Raw genomic sequence first — 19,078 nt, forward strand, 5'->3', positions numbered from 1 at the left:
CCAGGGCTACTGGCCCTGAGATAGGGGCACTATGCACCGCATCCCCTATGAGAGGGGTGGGAGGGCAAAAAAAAAGAATCCAGATGAGTACATTGAGAAATCATTAGGGGTAGCAACTCAGGCCTGTAAAAAAGTAAATCAAGCTGGCTCAAACCTAGAGGGAGAGACTGCAAGACTGGAGCGAATCCCTGTTTGACTCTCTGTGGGAATATTGTGCATGACTTCTTGTGACAAATAAAATAAAGACATTAAAGGCAGGACAAAACAGATCAACAGAATCCAGGGCAAATTTATGAGGTTTGACGTTTTTTCCAGAATAACTTGAAAAAAAGAAGAGGGAGCTCTTGAAAACTTACACAGGCTTTGATACAGTGGCTTTAGAGAAAATGTTTCCAATTTGCAGGGCGTCCTAAACGAGGGGTCATGCAGATAGAGTCAGAGTCATTAATCGTCCAATGGGCGAATTGAGGAGAAACACCTTTATCTCGTGAGTGTAATGGCCAATCATGCAGACAAACCAGACAAACAAGAGGGAGGAAGGGAGGGTGCTAGAAAAAAAAGAGAAAAAAAAAATAAAGAAAAAAAAGAAGAAAAAAAGAGAAAAAAAAGAGGGAGGAAGGAATAGTCGGGTATGCTCCTAGGTGTTGAAGATTTCAGATGGGAGTTAGTCTAAATGTTTCTCTTCAATCTTTCATGGGATGTGGCTATCACTGGCAAGTGACCATCTGTTGACGATCCTGGAATGCCCTGGTGTTTAGGAGTTTGCTGGGGCCAATTCAGAGGGCAGTTCAGAGTCACCGACTTTGCTGTGGGTCTGGAGTCATGTGTACGCCAGACCAGCTAAGGATAGCAGATTTCCTTCCCTAAAAAGGACATTAGTGAACCACATGGTTTTATGACAATCTACAAAATTTCATGGTCACTGTTCGGCTCTCAATTCCAATCTTTTTTACAGAATTCAAATTCCACTGTGGTGGGATTCAAACCCTGGTCCCCAGAACATTACCCAGAAGATTAATAGTGTAGTGATAATACCCACTAGGCCATCATCTCCCGAAATTTTATAAGCGGATCTTATGTCAGATCACCATAGCTTTCGATTGTCTTATGAGGAAAGGCTAGACGGGCTCGGCCTGTATCCACTGGAGCGGAGAACAGTCAGAGCTGACTTAATTGAAACATATAAGATGTGTATTAGTCCAAAGATGTGCAGGTTTGGTAAATTGGCCACGTTAAACTGACTGTAGTTTCTTGGGATGTGCAGGCTAGGTGGGTTAGCCATGGGAAATGCAGGGTTACAGGGAGAAAGTAGGACGATGGGTTTAGGTGGGATGCTCTTTGGAGGGTTGGTGTGAACTCAATGGGCCGAATGGCCTGCTTCCATACTGTAGGGAGGGCAGACCCATTTGGATACAGGGTAAAAACAAGAACTGCAGATTTTGGAAACCACAGTCTAGATTAGAATGGTGCTGAAAAAAGCACAGCAAGTCAGGCAGCATCCGAGGAGCAGGAAAATCGATGTTTTGGGCATAAGTCCTTCATCAGGAATATAGGCAGGGAGCCTGTAGGGTGGAGAGATAAATGAGAGGGGGGTGGGGGTGGGGAAAAAGTAGCATAGAGTACAGTAGGTGAATAGGGGTGGGGATGAAGGTGATAGGTCAGAGAGGAGGGTGGAGTGGATAGGTGGAAAGAAAGATAGGCAGGTAGGACAGGTCATGAGGGCGGTGCTGAGCTGGAAGGCTGGAGCTGGGGGGAGGTGGGGGAAGTGGAAATGAGGAAACTGGTGAAATCCACATTGATGCCCTGGGGTTGAAGTGTTCCAAGGCGGAAGATGAGGCGCTCTTCCTCCAGGCGGTGAGGGAATGGTGGTGAAGGAGGCCCAGGACCTGCATGTCCTCGGCAGAGTGGGAGGGGGGATAGGTTGAAATGTTGGGCCACAAGGCGATGGGATTGATTGGTGCGGGTGTCCCGGAGATGTTCCCTAAAGCGCTCTGCTAGGAGGCGTCCAGTCTCCCCAATGTAGAGGAGACTGCACCGAGAGCAACAGATACAATAAATGACATTGGTGGATGTGCAGGTGAAACTTTGATGGATGTGGAAGGCTGCTTTGGGGCCTTGGATGGAGGTGAGGGAGGAGGTGTGGGCACAGGTTTTACAATTTCTACGGTGGCAGGGGAGGGTGCCAGGAAGGGAGGGTGGGTTGTTTGGGGGGGGGGGGGGCAGGGGGGGCCGTGGACCTGACCAGGTAGTCACGGAGGCAACGGTCTTTGCGGAAGGCGGAAAGGGGTGGGGAGGGAAATATATCCCTGGTGGTGGAGTCTGTTTGGAGGTGGCAGAAATGTCGGATGATGTGGTTTATGCGAAGATTGGTGGGGTGGAAGGTGAGCACCAGGGAGTTTTGTCCTAGTTACGAGGGGTTTGGAGGGGTGGGGTTTGAGGGCGGAGGGGTGGGATGTAGGTGAGATGCTTTGGAGGGCATCTTTAACCACATGGGAAGGGAAATTGCTGTCTCGAAAGGAGGTGGTAATCTGGTGTGTCCTGTGGTGGAACTGGTCCTCCTGGGGGCAGATATGGCGGAGGCGGAGTAATTGGGAATACAGGGTGGCATTTTTGTAGGAGGTAGGGTGGGAAGATGTGTAATCCAGGTAGCTGCAGGAGTCGGTGGGTTTGTAAAAAATGTCAGTGTCAAGTCGGTCGTCATTAATGGAGATGGAGAGGTCCAGGAAGGGGAGGCAGGTGTCAGAGATAGTCCATGTAAATTTAAAGGTCAGGGTGGAATGTGTTGGTGAAGTTGATGAATTGCTCGACCTCCTCGCGGGAGCACGAGGTGGCACCAATGCAGTTATCAATGTAACGGAGGAAGAGGTGGGGAGTGGTGCCGGTGTAACTATGGAAGGTGGACTGTTCTATGTAGCCAAAAAGAGACAGGCCCATACAGGTGCTCATGGCTAGCCCTTTGGACTGAAGGAAGTGGGAGGATTCGAAGGAAAACTTGTTAAGGGTGAGGACAAGTTCAGCCAAATGAATGAGAGTGTCAGTGGAAGGGTACTGTTGGGGACATCAGGAGAGGAAGAAACGGAGGCTCTGGTCATGGCAGATGGAGGTGTAGAGGGATTGGATATCCATGGTGAAGATGAGGCATTAGGGGCCGGGGAAACGGACACCTTGGAGGAGGTGGAGGGTGTGGGTGGTGTCTCAATGTGGGGAGTTCCTGGACTAGGGGGGATAGGACAGTGTCAAGGTAAGTGGAGATGAGTTCACAGTGGGGCAGGAGCAGGGTGAGGCAATGGGTCGGCCAGGGTGGTCAGGCTTGTGGATCTTGGGAAGGAAGTAGAATCAGGCAGTGCGGGGTTCCTGGACTATGAGGTTGGAAGCTGTGGGTGGGATATCTCCTGAGGTGCTGAGGTTCTATATGGTGTGGGACATGATGGTTTGGTGATGGGGGGGTGGGATCATGGTCGAGGGGGCAGTAGGAAGAGGTGTCTTCGAGTTGGCGTCTGGCTTCAGAGGTCAGTGCACCAGACTACCACTGCACCGCCTTTATCTGCTGGTTTGATGGTGAGGTTGGGATTGGAGCAGAGGGAGTGGAGGGCTGCACATTGTGAGGGTGAGAGGTTGGAGTGGGGGAGGGGGGTAGACAGTTTGAAGCGGTTAAATGTCCCAGCGGCAGTTGGAAATGAAGAGGTCGAGGGCAGGTAATAGGCCAGCACGGGGTGTCCAGGTGTGTTGGAGGGGAGTGAAGGGGTCTTCGGAAGGTGGGCGGGAGTCCTGATTGTAAAAGTTAAGCCCAGAGGCGGAGCCGGCGGAAGAAGTGTTCAACATTATGGCGCGTATTAAATTCATTGATGCGTGGGCGGACGGGGATGAAGGTGAGTCCTTTGCTGAGGACTGATATTCGTCCTCAGTGAGGGGGAGGTCAGGAGGAATGGTGAAAACTCGGCAAGGCTAGGATGTTATGGAGTTGGGAGTGGGGGATGGAGCCTGTAACTGGAGTGGGTGTGGTGGTGGGGGGGAATGGGGGTGGAGTCATGAGCAGAGGTGTTGTTCCCCTCAGGGCTCTGGGGGGGCAGGGATAGTGATAGTGGGACCTGCAGGGGGCGTGTCGGCAGAATGCAGGTGAGTGGCGTTGGTGGGGGCAGGAGTGGTAGCAAACACGGGCAGTTGGGGGGGTGGAAGTCACTGAGCATGTGACATCAGAACTGGCTCAAAGGTAGAAGACAGAGGGTGTGGTGGAGGTTTGCTTTTCAGACCGGAGCCCCATGTACAATGGTGTACCACAAGGATCGGTGTTGGGTCCACTGCTTTTCGTCATTTATAGAAACTTGGATATGAACGTAGAAGGTATGGTAAGTTTGCAGGTGGCACCAAAATTTGTGGTGTAGTGGACAGCAACAGTATCTCGGAGTACAATGGGATCTTGATCAGATGGGCCAATGGGCGAAGGACAGATGGAGTTTAATTCAGATAAACGCAAGGTGCTGCATTTTGGAAAGGCAAATCTGGGCAGGTTTGTAACTTAATGGTAAGATCCTCGGGTGTGTTGCTGGACAAACAGATCTTGGAGTGCAGGTTCATAGCTCCTTGAAAGTGGAGTCGCAGGTAGATAGGATAGTGAAGGCGGTATTTGGTATGTTTTCCTTTATTGGTCAGAGTATTGAGTACAGGAGTTGGGAGGTCATATTGCGGCTGTACAGGACATTGTTTAGGCCACTTTTGGAATACTGTGTGCACTTTGGTCTCCTTCCTATCGGAATGATGTTATGAAACCTGGAAGGGTACAGGAAAGATTTACAAGGATGTTGCCAGGGTTGGAGGGTTTGAGCTATAGTGAGAGGTCGAACAGGCTGGGGCTGTTTTCCCCGATGTGTTGGAGGCTGAGTTTTACAATATCATGAGGGGCATGGATAGGGGAAGTACACAAGGTCTTTTCCATGGGATGGGGGAGTCCAGAATGAGAGCACTTGATTTAGGGTGAGAGGGAAATGATTTTGAAAGGGACCTAAGGGGCAACTTTTTCCACACAAAGTGTGGTGAGTGTATGGAGTAAGCTGCCAGAGGAAGTGGAGGAGGCTGGTACCATTACAACATTTAAAAGGTATCTGGATGGGTATATGAATAGGAAGGGTTTAGAGGCAGGAGCTAAATGGTGGAAAATGGGACTAGATTAATTTAGGATATCTGGTCAGCATGAATGAGTTGGACTGCAGGGTCTGCTTCAATGCCATACATCTCTGTGACTCTATGACAGAGTGGTTGTGGAAAGGATGTTTCCTCTTATGGGCAGATTCTAGAAATAGGTGTCAGAATTTAAAAATAATGGGATGCCAATAGACAGATGAGGAAACATTTTCTCTCTCAAGAGGAATAATCTTTGGAATTGCCTTCCTCAAAAGGCACTGCATGCAGAATCTTTGAATCTTTTATAAGGCCGAGATAGATTCTTGATGACTGTGGGGATAAGAGATTATTGGGGGAGTATGCAGGAATGTAGAGTTGAGGCTAAAATTAGGACACAATGAGTTTATTTAATGGGGGAGGACGACAGAGGCCGATTCTTTTTTTTTTAAACGGAGGAAAACCTGACATGGTGGGAAAGCGAGAAGGCGAGAGGGAGAGAGCGAGAGCGAGAGCGAGAGGGAGGAGCAAAAGTGAGAGAAAAAAAGAAAACTCACTCAGAACCATCACAACGGTCTTCATGAGGTTCATCATGGTGTCCTTGTGGCGTTGCTGGAATGACGTATGGCGAGACATACGTTGGGTTTTCTGCTTGACGTAATAGTAAATATGAAGGTAGTTGAGCAACATGGCGCCAAAGATGACCAGGTTGGAGACAGCCCAGAAAATCAGGTAGCTCTGGCTGTAGAGCGGTGCCATCCGAGAGCACGTAGACAGATGGCAGATACAGTTCCAGCCGAGGTGCGGGATAAATCCAATGAGAACAGCCGTGCACCAGATGCAGCCAATGAGAATAATCACGCGTTGGTTGCTCATCTTGCTGTGCAGCTGGAACTGGAAGATGGTCTGGTGGCGCTCCACTGCAATGGCCAGGAGGTTGGCAACTGAAGCAGTCAGGCTGATGTCCAGAAGGCTCTGCCTGAAGAACCAGGTGCGCACGCTGAGCTGTATGGTACGTGGGCCGGTGTGGAACATGAGGAACATGTAGGCCACGCCAGAGAAGAGGTCAGCGGCCGCGAGGTTGGCCAACAGGTAGAAGATGGGGAAATGGAAGCGGCGATTGATGGCGATGGCCACGATGACCAGCAGGTTGGCCAGGATAATGATGACGCAGACCAGCAGGCCCAGTGACACGACCAGCTTGTCCTTGGTCCTCCAGATCGGACTCAGTTCCTTGCCTGTGCTGTTGTAGAAAAACCAGACAGAGCGGTTGTGGAAGCACTCACCCATGGTGTCCCTGCGGCCCACTTTCACGTCGCCCACAATCCTGGCACTGCACCTGCAAATCAGAATTAGGTCAGGCCTTGGGAAACAGCCAATGTACTGTCTGAACTCAGACCCATTATGCCAACAGGCTCACTTCGCTGTATCTGACCAGTGGGTTCCTCCCCACCACCCCAACCAAAAGCACAGGCCTATTGTTGTTCACCTGGCTCTCTGCGGGGGCTTGCTCTGCACAAACTGGATGCTGCGTTCCCCTTCTAAGAAGCTCTCTGACCGCTGGCTGTTTTGCAAGAACAAGCAGCAGGCACTGCCCTTGAGGTGCCAGTCCTTACCGATGTAGATCTCCCCCACCCTGGTGCTCTGCCCCCTCCCTTGCCCCGTGCCAGCCAGGAGACCCATAGACCAACAGCAAATCACGGTCTCCCCTGCCCAGTAAGTTTACAGAGTCATACAGCATGGAAACAGACTGTTCAGTCCAACAAGTCCATGGCGACAATAGTCCTAAACTAAAACTAAACTAGACCACAAGAATGTGATGGAATGCTTCCCCCCCAACTTTCCTGGATGAAACTCAGCACCATCCAGGACTAAATAACCCTACTTGGTTGCCTCCCTTGAGAGATGGTGGCGAGAGTGTGGAAAGGAGAAGGAAAGTCAAATGGTGGACAATATGCCAGGCCCGAATACCTCAACAGCTTGTCACAGAGCATTCACAGCCTGTGTGGAGTCCACTTCTAAATTAACTTGGAAACATAATAGCTCTTGTATATCACCTCAACAATGGCATATGAATTAGGAGAAGCAGGCCACTCTCCCCCTTGAGCTTGTTTTGCCACTCAATAAGATACTGGCAAGCATTAGCTTAATTCTACCTCCTGTCCAATCCCAATAATCTTTTACCTCCTTGCTCAGCAACAAGAATCTATCCAGCTGTGCCTTCAAAAAAAAATATTCTTCAAAATCTTTGCCTTAGATGACAAGAGAAAAAGGGAGCTCCAAAGATCCATGATCCTCAATGGAAAGATTTAATCTAGTCTTGGCCTTGAATGGTTGACCCTGTTTTTATAAATAGTGACCTATCAACTCTTAAACATCCCATAATGCCTGAAAGTTAACCATGAACTGCATCTGTGCTCTTACTTGTTGGATCAAAGATATAAGGTTCCCAAACAGCAATGCTAAACTAAGTCAAGGTTCAACATACAATGTGGAGCTTTAAATGTAATAAATAATGATGGCGTATTCATAGGAACATTAACAAAACTCCACTCCAAGATGATATTGTGGCAGACAGGTTTAAGAGGAACGAGAGGCAGGAGGCAGAGACTCAAACCTCAGAGAGAGGAAATTCCATCTTCTCAGTCTGAAATTGCTGCCTCTGAGACTGTGCCATCTGGTCCTAGATTTTCCCAGAAGGGCAAATATCTTCTCAGCATTTACCCTGTCACGCCCCTTATGTTTCAATGAGACCATCTCATTCTTCTAAACTCCAGTGAGTAGAGTCCCAACCTGCCTTTCGGCCCAACAAGTCCACACCCACCCTCCGAAGAGCAACCCACCCAGACTCATTCCCCTACACATACCCCTTCACCTAACACTATGGGCAACCTAGTATGGCCAATTCACTTGACCTGCACATCTTTGGATTGTGGGAGGAAACCGGAGCACCCGGAGGAAACCCACGCAGACACAGGGAGAACGTGCAAACTCCACACAGACAGTTGCCCGAGGCAAGAATTGAACCCGGGTCTCTTGCGCTACGCCACCGCACCACCCAATTTTGTCTCCAATACTGCCTCCAATAAAAATGAACCGTCCTTCAATAAACCTGATCATCCTCAGACTGAGATTAATAGGAATTTCTTGACGCAGAAAATGGGGAGTCAGGGAACTCGTGACCACAGCAAGCAGTTGAGACCAAACAAAAATTGAATGTTTCAGGGAGGAGTTGGATTTGGCTGCCTAGGTTAAAGGGTTCAAAGGTGATGCAGAAAAGACAGGAACAAGGCTGATCATCCAACTCTATCCCATGATCATAAGGAATTGACCGCTGTCAAGGAGATGGATGGAGTCTTTGGGAAAGAGCTTGGCGTGCGAATAGAAAACAAGGGCTTCCCGATATTTAATAGGCAAAATAGTGTGTTCTTCCAAGAGGCCATGTCACATAGACAAGCTGGTCATTTGCAGAGTGACAGAGATGTACAGCATAGAAACAGACCCTTCAGTCCAACCCATCCAAGCCGAACAGATATCCCAACCCAATCTAGTCCCACCTGCCAGCACTCAGCCCATATCCTTCCAAACCCCTCCTATTCATATACCCATCTAAATACCTCTTAAAAGTTACAATTGTACCAGCCTCCACCACTTCCTCTGGCAGCTCTTTCCATACCAATACCACCCTCTGTGTGAAAAAGTTACCCCTTAGGTCTCTTTTGTATCTTTCCCCTCTCACCCTAAACCTATGCCCTCTAGTTCTGGTCTCCCCAACCCCAGGGAAAAGCCTTTGTCTATTTATCCTATCCATGCCCCTCAATTTTGTAAACCTCTATAAGGTCACCCCTCAGCCTCCGACACTCCAGGGAAAAAACAACTTGAGCCTGTTCAGTCTCTCCCTATAGCTCAAATAATCCAACCATCCTTGTCAATCTTTTCAAGTTTCACAACATCTTTCTGGTAGGAAGGAGACGAGAATTGCACGCAATATTCCAACAGTGGCCTAACCAAATGTCCTGAACAGCTGCAACATGACCTCCCAACTCCTGTACTCAATACTCTGACCAATAAAAGAAAGCATACCAAATGCCTTTTTCATTATCCTATCTACCTGCGACTCCACTTTCAAGGAGCTATGAACCTGCACTCCAAGGTCTCTCTGTTCAGCAACACTCCCAAGGACCTTACCATTAAGTTATGAGTCCTGCTAAGATTTGCTTTCACAAAATGCAGCACCTCGCATTTAGCTAAATTAAACTCCATCTGCCACTTCTCAGCCCATTGGCCCATCTGGTCCAGATCCTGTTATAATTGGAGAACCCTCTTCGCTGTCCACTACACCTCCAAATTTGGTGTCATCTGCAAACTTACTAACTGTACCTCATGCTCACATCCAAATCATTTATGTGAATGACAAAGTAGAGGACCCAGCACCGATCCTTGTGACACGCCACTGGTCACAGGCTTCCAGACTGAAAAACAACCCTCCACCACCACCCTCTGTCTTCTACCTTTGAGCCAGTTCTGTATCCAAATGGCTAGTTCTCCCTGTATTCCATGAGATCTAACCTTGCTAATCAGTCTCCCATGGGGAATCTTGTCGAACGCCTGACTGAAGTCCATACAGATTACATCTACCACTCTGCCCTCGTTGTTACTTCAAAAAAACTCAATCATGTTTGTGAGACATGATTTCCCACGCACAAAACCATGTTGACTATCCCTAATCAGTCCTTGCCTTTCCAAATACATGTACATCCTGTCCCTCAGGATTCCCTCCAATAACTTGCCCACCACCGACATCAGGCTCTCTGGTCTATAGAACCCTGACTTGTCCGTACCACCCTTCTTAAACAGTGGCACCACATTTGCCAACTTCCAGTCTTCCGGCATCTCACCTGTGACTATCAATCATACAAATATCTCAGCAAGAGGCCCAGCAATCACTCCTCTAGCTTCCCACAGAGTTCTACGGTACACCTGATCAGGTCCTGGGGATTTATTCACCTTTATGCGGTTCAAGACATCCAGCACTTCCTCCTCTGTAATGTGGACATTTTGCAAGGTGTCACCATCTATTTCCCTACAATCTATATCTTCCAGATCCTTTTCTACAGTAAATACTGATGCAAAATACTCGTTTAGTATCCCTCATTTTCTGCGGCCCCACACAAAGGCTGCCTTGCTGATCTTTGAGGGGCCCTATTCTCTCCCTAGTTACCCTTTTGTCCTTAATATATTTGTAAAAACCCTTTGGATTCTCTTTAATTTAATTTGCCAACGCTATCTCATGTCCCCTTTTTGCCCTCCTATTTTCCCTCTTAAGTATACTCCTACAGCCTTTATAGTCTTCTAAGGATTCACTCGATCTATTCTGTCTCTACCTTACTTATGTTTCCTTCTTTTTCTTAACCAAACCCTCAATTTCTTTAGTCATCCAGCATTCCCTATACCTACCAGCTTTTCCTTTCACCCTAACAGAAATATATTTTCTCTGGATTCTCGTTACCTCATTTCTGAAGACTTCCCATTTTCCAGCCATCCCTTTACCAGTGAACATCTGCCCCCAATCAGCTTTCAAAAGTTCTTGCCTAATACAGTCAAAATTGGCCTTTCTCCAATTTAGAACTTCAATGTTTAGATCTAGTCTATCCTTTTCTATCACTATTTTAAATCTAATTGAGGGCTGAGTCGAGATGAAGGGGTGTGCTGAGGTTGAGCTGAGGGGCTGCCAATAGGTCAGAATGCACTTGTCAGTTTGAAGAAGCCACTGACACAGCATCTTAGTCCAGTGACAGCAAATCAAACTATGACCAAGTGACCCCAGAGGCAGAATCCTGTAGTATCCCAGGAAGATTCTGTCAAGCTCCTGGTGAAATTATGCCTTGCTCCCTATCTCCAGCTTCTGACACACCAAACTAACTCTTGCCCACCCACACTCCGTCCCCACCAGATGGCTGCACCACTCCTCCATCTCAAATTAATTGGGCCCAAAATTCCAACATTTCCTTCCTTAACCACCTCCCTCAAATCCAATCAATCCTGTTTGGTCACTTCTACCAATGATCCTTCTGTAGCTCAGGATCGTACTTTAGTTCAACAGGTGGATTTCAATTCAGCTTTGGGGGAGCCGAGGGAAGATGGGTTGACACAGACAGCCTTAAACAGTTCCAATTGGACTATGTAGTTCGCATGAGATGGAGTTGGGATGGAGAGGCAAGATGGCATTCAATCCACACAAATGTGAGGTGATGCATTTTGGGAAGTCTAATTCTCGAACGAACTATACTGCAAACAGAAGAGCCTTGGGAAAAGTTGATGAGCAGAGAGATCTGGGAGTTCAGGTCCATTGGACTCTGAAGGTGGCTGCACAGGTGGCTAGAGTGGTCAAAAAGACACATGGTATGCTTGCCTTCATTGGATGGGGTACACTGAGTCTAAGAGCTGGCAGGTCATATTAAAATTGTACAAGACGTTGATCCTGCCACATTCAGAATACTGTGTACAGTTCTGGTCACCACATTACCAAAAGGATGTGGATGCTTTGAGAGTATGCAGAGAATGTTTACCAGGATGTTGCTTGATCTGGATGGTGCTAGCTATGAGGACAGGTTGAGTAGATTAGCTTTGTTTTCATTAGAAATAAAAAGGAGATTGGGGGGGGGGGGGGTGACCTGATTGAGGTCTACAAAAATGATGAAGGGTATATACAGGGTGGATAGAAACAAGCTTATTCCCAAGGTGACGGATTCAATAACAAGAAGTCACATGTTCAAGGTGAGAGGTGAAAAGTTTAAGGGGGATACACGCGGAATGTACTTTATGCAGAAGTGTCTGGTAGGTGCCTGGAACACGCTGCCAGCACAGATTATAGATGCACACATGGTAGATTCATTTAAGGTACATCTGGACAGATGCACGAGTAGGTGGGGAGCAGAGGGATACAGATCCTTAGGAACTGGGCAATAGATTTAGACAGTGGATTTGGATCGGCACAAGCTTGGAGGGCCGAAGGGCCTGTTCCTGGGCTGTAAATTTTCTTTGTTCTTTTCTTTTTTAACTCAAAAATGGACTGAGGAGAGCTAGGAGGGGCCATGAAAAAGCTTTGGTGGGAGAGAAAACCCAAAGGCGTTTTACACCTACATGAGGAATAAGAAAATGATCAGAGATAGGGTCCCCTTCAGACACTCTGCCTGTATTCCTGATGAAGTGCTTTTGCCCAAAACGTTGATTTTACTGCTCCTCGGATGCTGCCTGAACTGCTGTGCTTTTCCAGCACCACTAATCCAGAATCTGGTGTTCAGCATCTGCAGTCATTGTTTTTACCGAGAATAGGGCCAAACAGGATAGTGGAGGGAACTTGTGCCTGGAGTCTGAAGAGGTAGGCCCTAAAAGAGATTCTTGTTTCAGTATTCACGAGAGAGAGGCACCTTGTTGATAGTCCAAACTCAGTGGACCAGGTTAATAGGCTTGAATAGACTGATATTAAGAAAGTGGATGTGCTGGAAACTCTGGGAAGCATCAGGACAGGTAAGTCCTCAGATATATCCAAGGTTAGCTGACCAGATATATCCAAGGTCACTACGGGAAACAAGGAATGAGATTGCTGAGCCTCTGGCGATGCTCTTGGCATCTTCACTCTCCATGGGAGTAGTACTGGATTATTGGAGGGAGGCGAATGTTGTTCCTCTGTTCAAGAAAGTGAATAGGGAAATCGCTGGGAATTAGAGACCAGTCAGCCTTATGTCTGTGCTCAGCAAGGTACTGGAAAGGATTCTGAGAGATAGTCATAAACCCTATTTGGAAAAACAGTATGATTAAAGATGGTCAGCATGGCTTTGAGAGGTCATGTCTCACAAGCCTTATTGAATTACTTGAAGATGTGACAAGTTGATGAAGGTTGAGCAGTGGATATAGTGTATATGGATTTCAGTAAGGCATTTGATAAGGTTTCCCATGGTAGGTTCATTCAAAAAGTTAGGAGGTATGGGATACAGGGAAGTTTGACTCACTGGATACAGAAAGAAGACAATGAATGGTAGTGGATGGAAGGTATTCCACCTGGAGGTCAGTGACCAGTGGTGTCCCGCAGCGGTTCCAAATAGTCATAAATCCTATCTCTCAGAATCCTTTCCTGTACCTTGCTTACCAGAGGCATACGACTGATTTGGGCCTCTGCTCTTTGTAGTTTTTGTAAATAACTTGGATGTAGTAGTAGAAGGGTGGGTTAGTATGTTTGCTGATGACACAAAGGTCAGTGGGGTTGTAGATTTTGTCGAAGGCTGTTGCAGGCTAAAACAAGACATTGGCAGAATGCAGACCTGGGCTGAGAAGTGGCACATAGAGGTCTTCCTGGCTAAATAGGGTGATTCATTTTAGAACGTAGAATTTGAATGCTGAACACAGGGTTAAAGATAGGATTCTTGGCAGTGTGGAGACCAGCAGGATCTTGGGGTCCATATTTAGAACCCTCAAACTTGCCACCCAAGGTGGTAGGAGAAAGTGAGGACTGCAGATGCTGGCGATCAGAGTAGAAGAGCGTAGTGTTTGAAAAGCACAGCCAGTCAGGCAGCATCCGAGCAACAGGAGAGTCAACGGTTCAAGCATAAGCTCTTCATCAGGAATGAGGGGGGTGGCCAAAAAGGGGCTAAGAGATAAATGGGAGGGGGTGTGGGGCTGGGGCGGTGTGGGGCTGGGGCGGTGTGGGGCTGGGGCGGGGCAGGGGGAAACAGGAAGGTATCTGGGAATCCGCTAGGTAGATGGAGGTGGGGGGGTGATTGTAATAGGTCAGAGTGGAGGATGGTGCAGATAGGTAGGAAGGAAGATGGACAGGTAGGATACTTTAAGAGGATGGCGCTGAGTTGGAAAATTGGATCTGGGATAAGGTGGCGGGAAGGGAAATGAAGAAACTGGTGAAATCGACATTGATCCCACGTGGTTGGAGGGTCCCAAGGTGGAAGATGAGGCGTCGAGTGGCTAGAGTTTGGCAGTGGAGGCGGCCCAGGACTTGCATGTCCTTAGCAGAGTGGGAGGGGGAATTAAAGCATTTGGGCTGTTAAGAAGGCGTGTGGTTTTTGGGCTTTCATTAAAAGAGAGATTGAGTTTAAGAAGCGCAAGATTTTGCTGCAGCTCTATAAAACCCTGGTGAGACCACACTTGAAATATTATGTCCCGTTCTGGTCACCTCATTATAGGAATGAGGTCGATGCTTTAAAGAGGATGCAGAGAAGATTTACCCTCTGGCTTGGAGGGCTTGTCTTAGATGTTGAGTTAGCTAAGGCTTTTCAAACTGGAGAGAAGGAAGAGAGGTGACTTGATAGAGGTGTACGAAGTAATGAGAGACATAGAAAGAACAAATAGCCAGAGACTTCTCCCTAGGCCAAAAATGACTGTCACAAGAGGTCATAATTTCAAAGTGATTGGAGGAAGATATAGGGAAGATGTCAGAGGTAGGTTCATTATGCAGAGAGTGGTCGTTGCATGGAATGCACTGCCAATGGTGGTAGTAGTGTCAGAGACATTAGGGACATGCAAGTGACTGCTGGACAAGCACATGGACAGCAGTAAATTGAGGGGTGTGTAGGTTAGGTTGATCTTAGATTACAATAAATGCTCGGCTCACCATAGTGGGCCGAAGGGCTTGTACTATGCTGCCCTGTTCTATGTTCTATGAATCACAAATGGTTAGCATACAGGTACAGCAAAGAATCAGGAAAGCTAAAAGGAAGTGAAATACCTCCACAGAGGCATCATTTATTTATACATGGAGAGTATTTGACACTGACTCCAGCTCCCTCAGAGCCAGCTCTCAGAGTGAACAGAACCTCTGCCATACCTGTTAATATCTGTCAGCCATGGGCTCCCTGATTGGGGCTGTTAATCTAGTCCAAACAGGGAACTTATATTCTAGGAGCTGGATTAGTGGTGCTGGAAGAGCACAGCAGTTCAGGCAGCATCCAAGGAGCAGCGAAATCGACGTTTCGGGCAAAAGCCCTTCATCCTGATGAAGGGCTTTTGCCCAAAACATCGATTTCGCTGCTCCTTGGATGCTGCCTGAACTGCTGTGCTCTTCCAGCACCACTAATCCAGTATTTGGTTTTCAGCATCTGCAGTTATTGTTTTTACCTTGTTATATTCTAGGAGGTCCACCTGGCTGAAGAAGGGCTTATGCCCAAAACATCGATTCTCCTGCTCCTCAGATGCTGCCTGGCCTGCTGCGCTTTTCCAGCACCACACTTTTCAACTCTGATTTCATTACAATCAGTACATCCCTATCCCTCTAAGGACACAGGTTGGTTCTTTTCTTTTGTAGCTCCTCCTGAGACATTTTAGCACTAGTTCGGGTTCCTCCAACTCTGCCTCTAATACAGGCAGCACGTCACACACAGCAGCTCACCTCTTGCACCTGGAATGTCTTGGAAGAAATTTGTTCTCTTCTTCAGGCAGTAAAGACATCGAGGCGGGGATATCCGCCACATCCATCTCTGATTCCAAGGCGTCTTCAACGGACAGGGAGAGCCCATGGGTTCCAGAACAGCCAGAAAGGCAGTCAAGTGGGGAAGTTTTGCTCTCACCATTTGCGAGTTTGTGGCTTTCACATGGTCCACGTACTTGTTCGGGACTGTCGCACCAATTCGAACGTTATACATCACAGGACCTGACCTCTTACCAATGCAGGGCCATTCCCTTGGTCCCTACAATCATCATCCCCTGAAGTAAATTTTGTGTCTCTCACGTAGTGGAATCTTCTGTTCACCAGTGGCATTTCTGATGCCATTTCGCCACCAACCCCCCCCCCCCCTCAGGTCTGGAAGATCAGAATTAACCCTGTGGAGAGTTGTCTCCCCATTAGCAACTCTGCTGGAAGCAATTAGTTGAAACCTATAACGTCTGGAGAGACCTCAACAGGGCAGATGTGGAATGGATGAGGGAAGATCTGAAACTGCAGATCACTGCTTCAACTTAAGGAATCACCCATTTGAAAGTCTCTCTCTCATGGGGCCTCAAAAGTCATTCTTCCTCAAAAGACAGTGGGAACCAAATCTTTAAATATTTTTACAGGAGAGGGGGATAAATTCTTGTTAAATCTGGGAGTGGCAGGGCTGGCAGGGAATGCGAAGTTGAAGTTACAACCAGATGAGGGAAAGGGAGATAGGTAATCAGAAATCAAATCAGAGAACAGAACAGCAGGTTCATGGGGCTGAATGGCTTAACGTGTCTCTCTCATTGACTATACCAGCATTTATTGCCCCATCCCTAATAGGGCAATTAAGAGTCAATCACAGTGCTGTGGGTTTGGAGTCACATGTAGGCCAGACCAGACAAGGATGGCAGTTTCCTTCCCGAAAGAACATAAAGTGAACCAGATGGGTTCAGTTCATAGTCATCAGTAGACTGCTAATTCCATTTTCTTTGTACTGAATTCTCACTCCACCATCTGCCGCAGTGGGATTTGAACTCAGTGCAGCAAGAATATGACTAGGCCATCACCTCCGTCAGAGACTGTGATGAAGATGGGGATCAGGCAAGGCAGAGCCTACATTTCCACCCCAACAGGGATTTCTCTCAAAGTTTACTGCTCCCTCATGATGCTCAATGGTTTGACAGGTTGCCATGGCAACCCCCATTGGTGCACCTCAGGTCCTAGATTTGTCATGAACGGTTTCAGATGCTACACAAATGCAGCAAAGTCCTCCTTCCTTTTGACTCCACCCCATATCTGGACTAGGAACAGTAGGGAGGCAGTGGGATTGCGATAAACATCACCAGACCAGAAATCCTGACACCTAGGACAAACTCAGATACAGGAGAAACACAGCCACAGATTGGGAGGAATTTTTAAAAATTAATTTAAGTAAATTCGATAAATTTAATAAATCTGGAGTCGAAAGGCAGTTTTCCAGTGATGGTGTAAAAACCTGATCTGGTATTGTCCTTTAGGGAAGGAAACTGCCATCCTTACCTGGTCAGGGACAACTTGTGACACCAGACCCACAGTAATGCAGTTGAATCTTAACTGCCCCCTAATAAGGGCTCACACAAGCCATTTGATTCAAGGGGCAATTAGGGAAAGGCAACACTAAAACAATGAGAAAAAAAAATCAACACGAAACCAGATCACTCTGTTTCCCCAGGATCGCCAACTCTGATTGAACAGAGTTAGCATAATATAATCCCCCCCATTGGGGTGTGAGAGCGACAGAGGGACACAGAGGGAAGAGATATTTTCCCATAGCCAAATGTGTGATTCGTCAGTCAAACATCCTTTGCCCCCTCCCTCGGTCTGCAAGCTTTCATTTTACAGCCAACATAAAATGGTCAAGGGGGACAAAAAAGCAATTCGGAGAAAAAGAATTTTCGAATATAAAACCACACCGTTGGGGGATTAATCTTCAGCCTGTGTGTGTATGCGCGCATGTATGCTGCGTCCCCCTGTTGTTGCCTTGGTAACAAAGCTTGGGTCACCTTGACCACTTTGGGGCCAATGAGCTGGACATAGGAGGTAAGGAGACAAGAGGGGCTGTATGGGATTCAGACACGGTCGGAACATACAGCACCCACAAGTAAACATGGAGCTATTTACTGCTTGTGTCTGGATGTGCAGACTGGAACCACACAGGGGGCTCTTGTCAGCCTGGCCAATCCAACAAGGAACAGGAGGAAAACTGGGCCAAAGAGGCCTCTGGGACAGTCACAGCAGCATGGCTCAGACTGAACGGGGTAGTTGGGGGGTGGGGGGAGCTGGTGGTGGTGGAAGCAGGGGGAAAGAATCCAGGTTGTGGCCACATGAGGGAAGACTGTGCAGATTCAAACCAAACTTGTTCCAAGCTGGGGAAAGTCTGTTCCTGGAGCAGAGTCCCTGGCCAATTCCCACACACTGCTGGTCTTTGTCAAGGCCCAGGCCTCTGGCTGTTGCTGCTGCTACCTGGTCAGCTCAAGGAAAATCTGAGCTCGGGCTTTCCCGTATCCTGGAGATAGGGATGAGCCTCGCAAAACACTGAAGGCCCCCACTTCCAAACAGTCTTATCAGAGATTATACCCAACACTGGATGGGGTTGTGGGGTTGTGGTGCGGGTGGTGAATAGAGAGAGAGAGAGAGATAGAAATGGGGGCTCGGAGAGAATAGACTGGGGTGTGGTGGGGGTGGGGTGGGGGGTGGGGGGGAAGAGAGAGCTTGTGTGGGGTGTGTGCAGTGAGTGAGATAAAAGAAAGATGGGAGTGACAAGAGGAGGGAGGGAGAGAACGAGGTGGTCTCAAGGAGAGAACGAGAAAAAAGGGGGGGGGGGGGGAGAGGAAAGGGGGGGGGAGAGGAAAGGGGGGGGAGGAAAGGGGGGGAGAGGAAAGGGGGGGGGGAGAAGAGGAAAGGGGGGGGGGAGGAGAGGAAAGGGGGGGGGGAGGAGAGGAAAGGGGGGGGGGAGGAGAGGAAAGGGGGGGGGGAGAGGAAAGGGGGGGGGGAGAGGAAAGGGGGGGGGGGAGAGGAAAGGGGGGGGGGGAGAGAGGAAAGGGGGGGGAGGAGAGGAAAGGGGGGGGGGAAGAGGAAAGGGGGGGGGGAAGAGGAAAGGGGGGGGGGGGAGAGGAAAGGGGGGGGGGGAGAGGAAAGGGGGGGGGAGAGGAAAGGGGGGGGAGAGGAAAGGGGGGGGAGAGGAAAGGGGGGGGAGAGGAAAGGGGGGGGAGAGGAAAGGGGGGGGAGAGGAAAGGGGGGGGAGAGGAAAGGGGGGGGGGGAGAGGAAAGGGGGGGGGGAGAGGAAAGGGGGGGGGAGGAGAGGAAAGGGGGGGGGGAGAGGAAAGGGGGGGGGAGGAGAGGAAAGGGGGGGGGGAGGAGAGGAAAGGGGGGGGGGAGGAGAGGAAAGGGGGGGGGAGGAGAGGAAAGGGGGGGGGGAGGAGAGGAAAGGGGGGGGGGAGGAGAGGAAAGGGGGGGGGGAGAGGAAAGGGGGGGGGAGAGGAAAGGGGGGGGGGAGAGGAA

At 48.7% G+C, this 19,078-nt stretch overlaps 1 protein-coding gene across 1 annotated transcript in view; it reads right to left on the reverse strand.

Annotated features, from left to right (window-relative positions):
• LOC140467965 (lysophosphatidic acid receptor 1-like) overlaps window positions 1–19,078 on the reverse strand; it is a 100,977-nt gene that overhangs the window by 36,541 nt on the left and 45,358 nt on the right. The window contains exon 2 of the mRNA XM_072564059.1: window positions 5,673–6,454. Coding sequence (XP_072420160.1) covers window positions 5,673–6,405 — 733 coding nt within the window. The 5' untranslated portion in view covers window positions 6,406–6,454. The remainder of the gene's footprint in view (window positions 1–5,672; window positions 6,455–19,078) is intronic.

The sequence above is a fragment of the Chiloscyllium punctatum genome, chromosome 46, assembly GCF_047496795.1.
Source record: "Chiloscyllium punctatum isolate Juve2018m chromosome 46, sChiPun1.3, whole genome shotgun sequence".
NCBI lineage: Eukaryota > Metazoa > Chordata > Chondrichthyes > Orectolobiformes > Hemiscylliidae > Chiloscyllium > Chiloscyllium punctatum.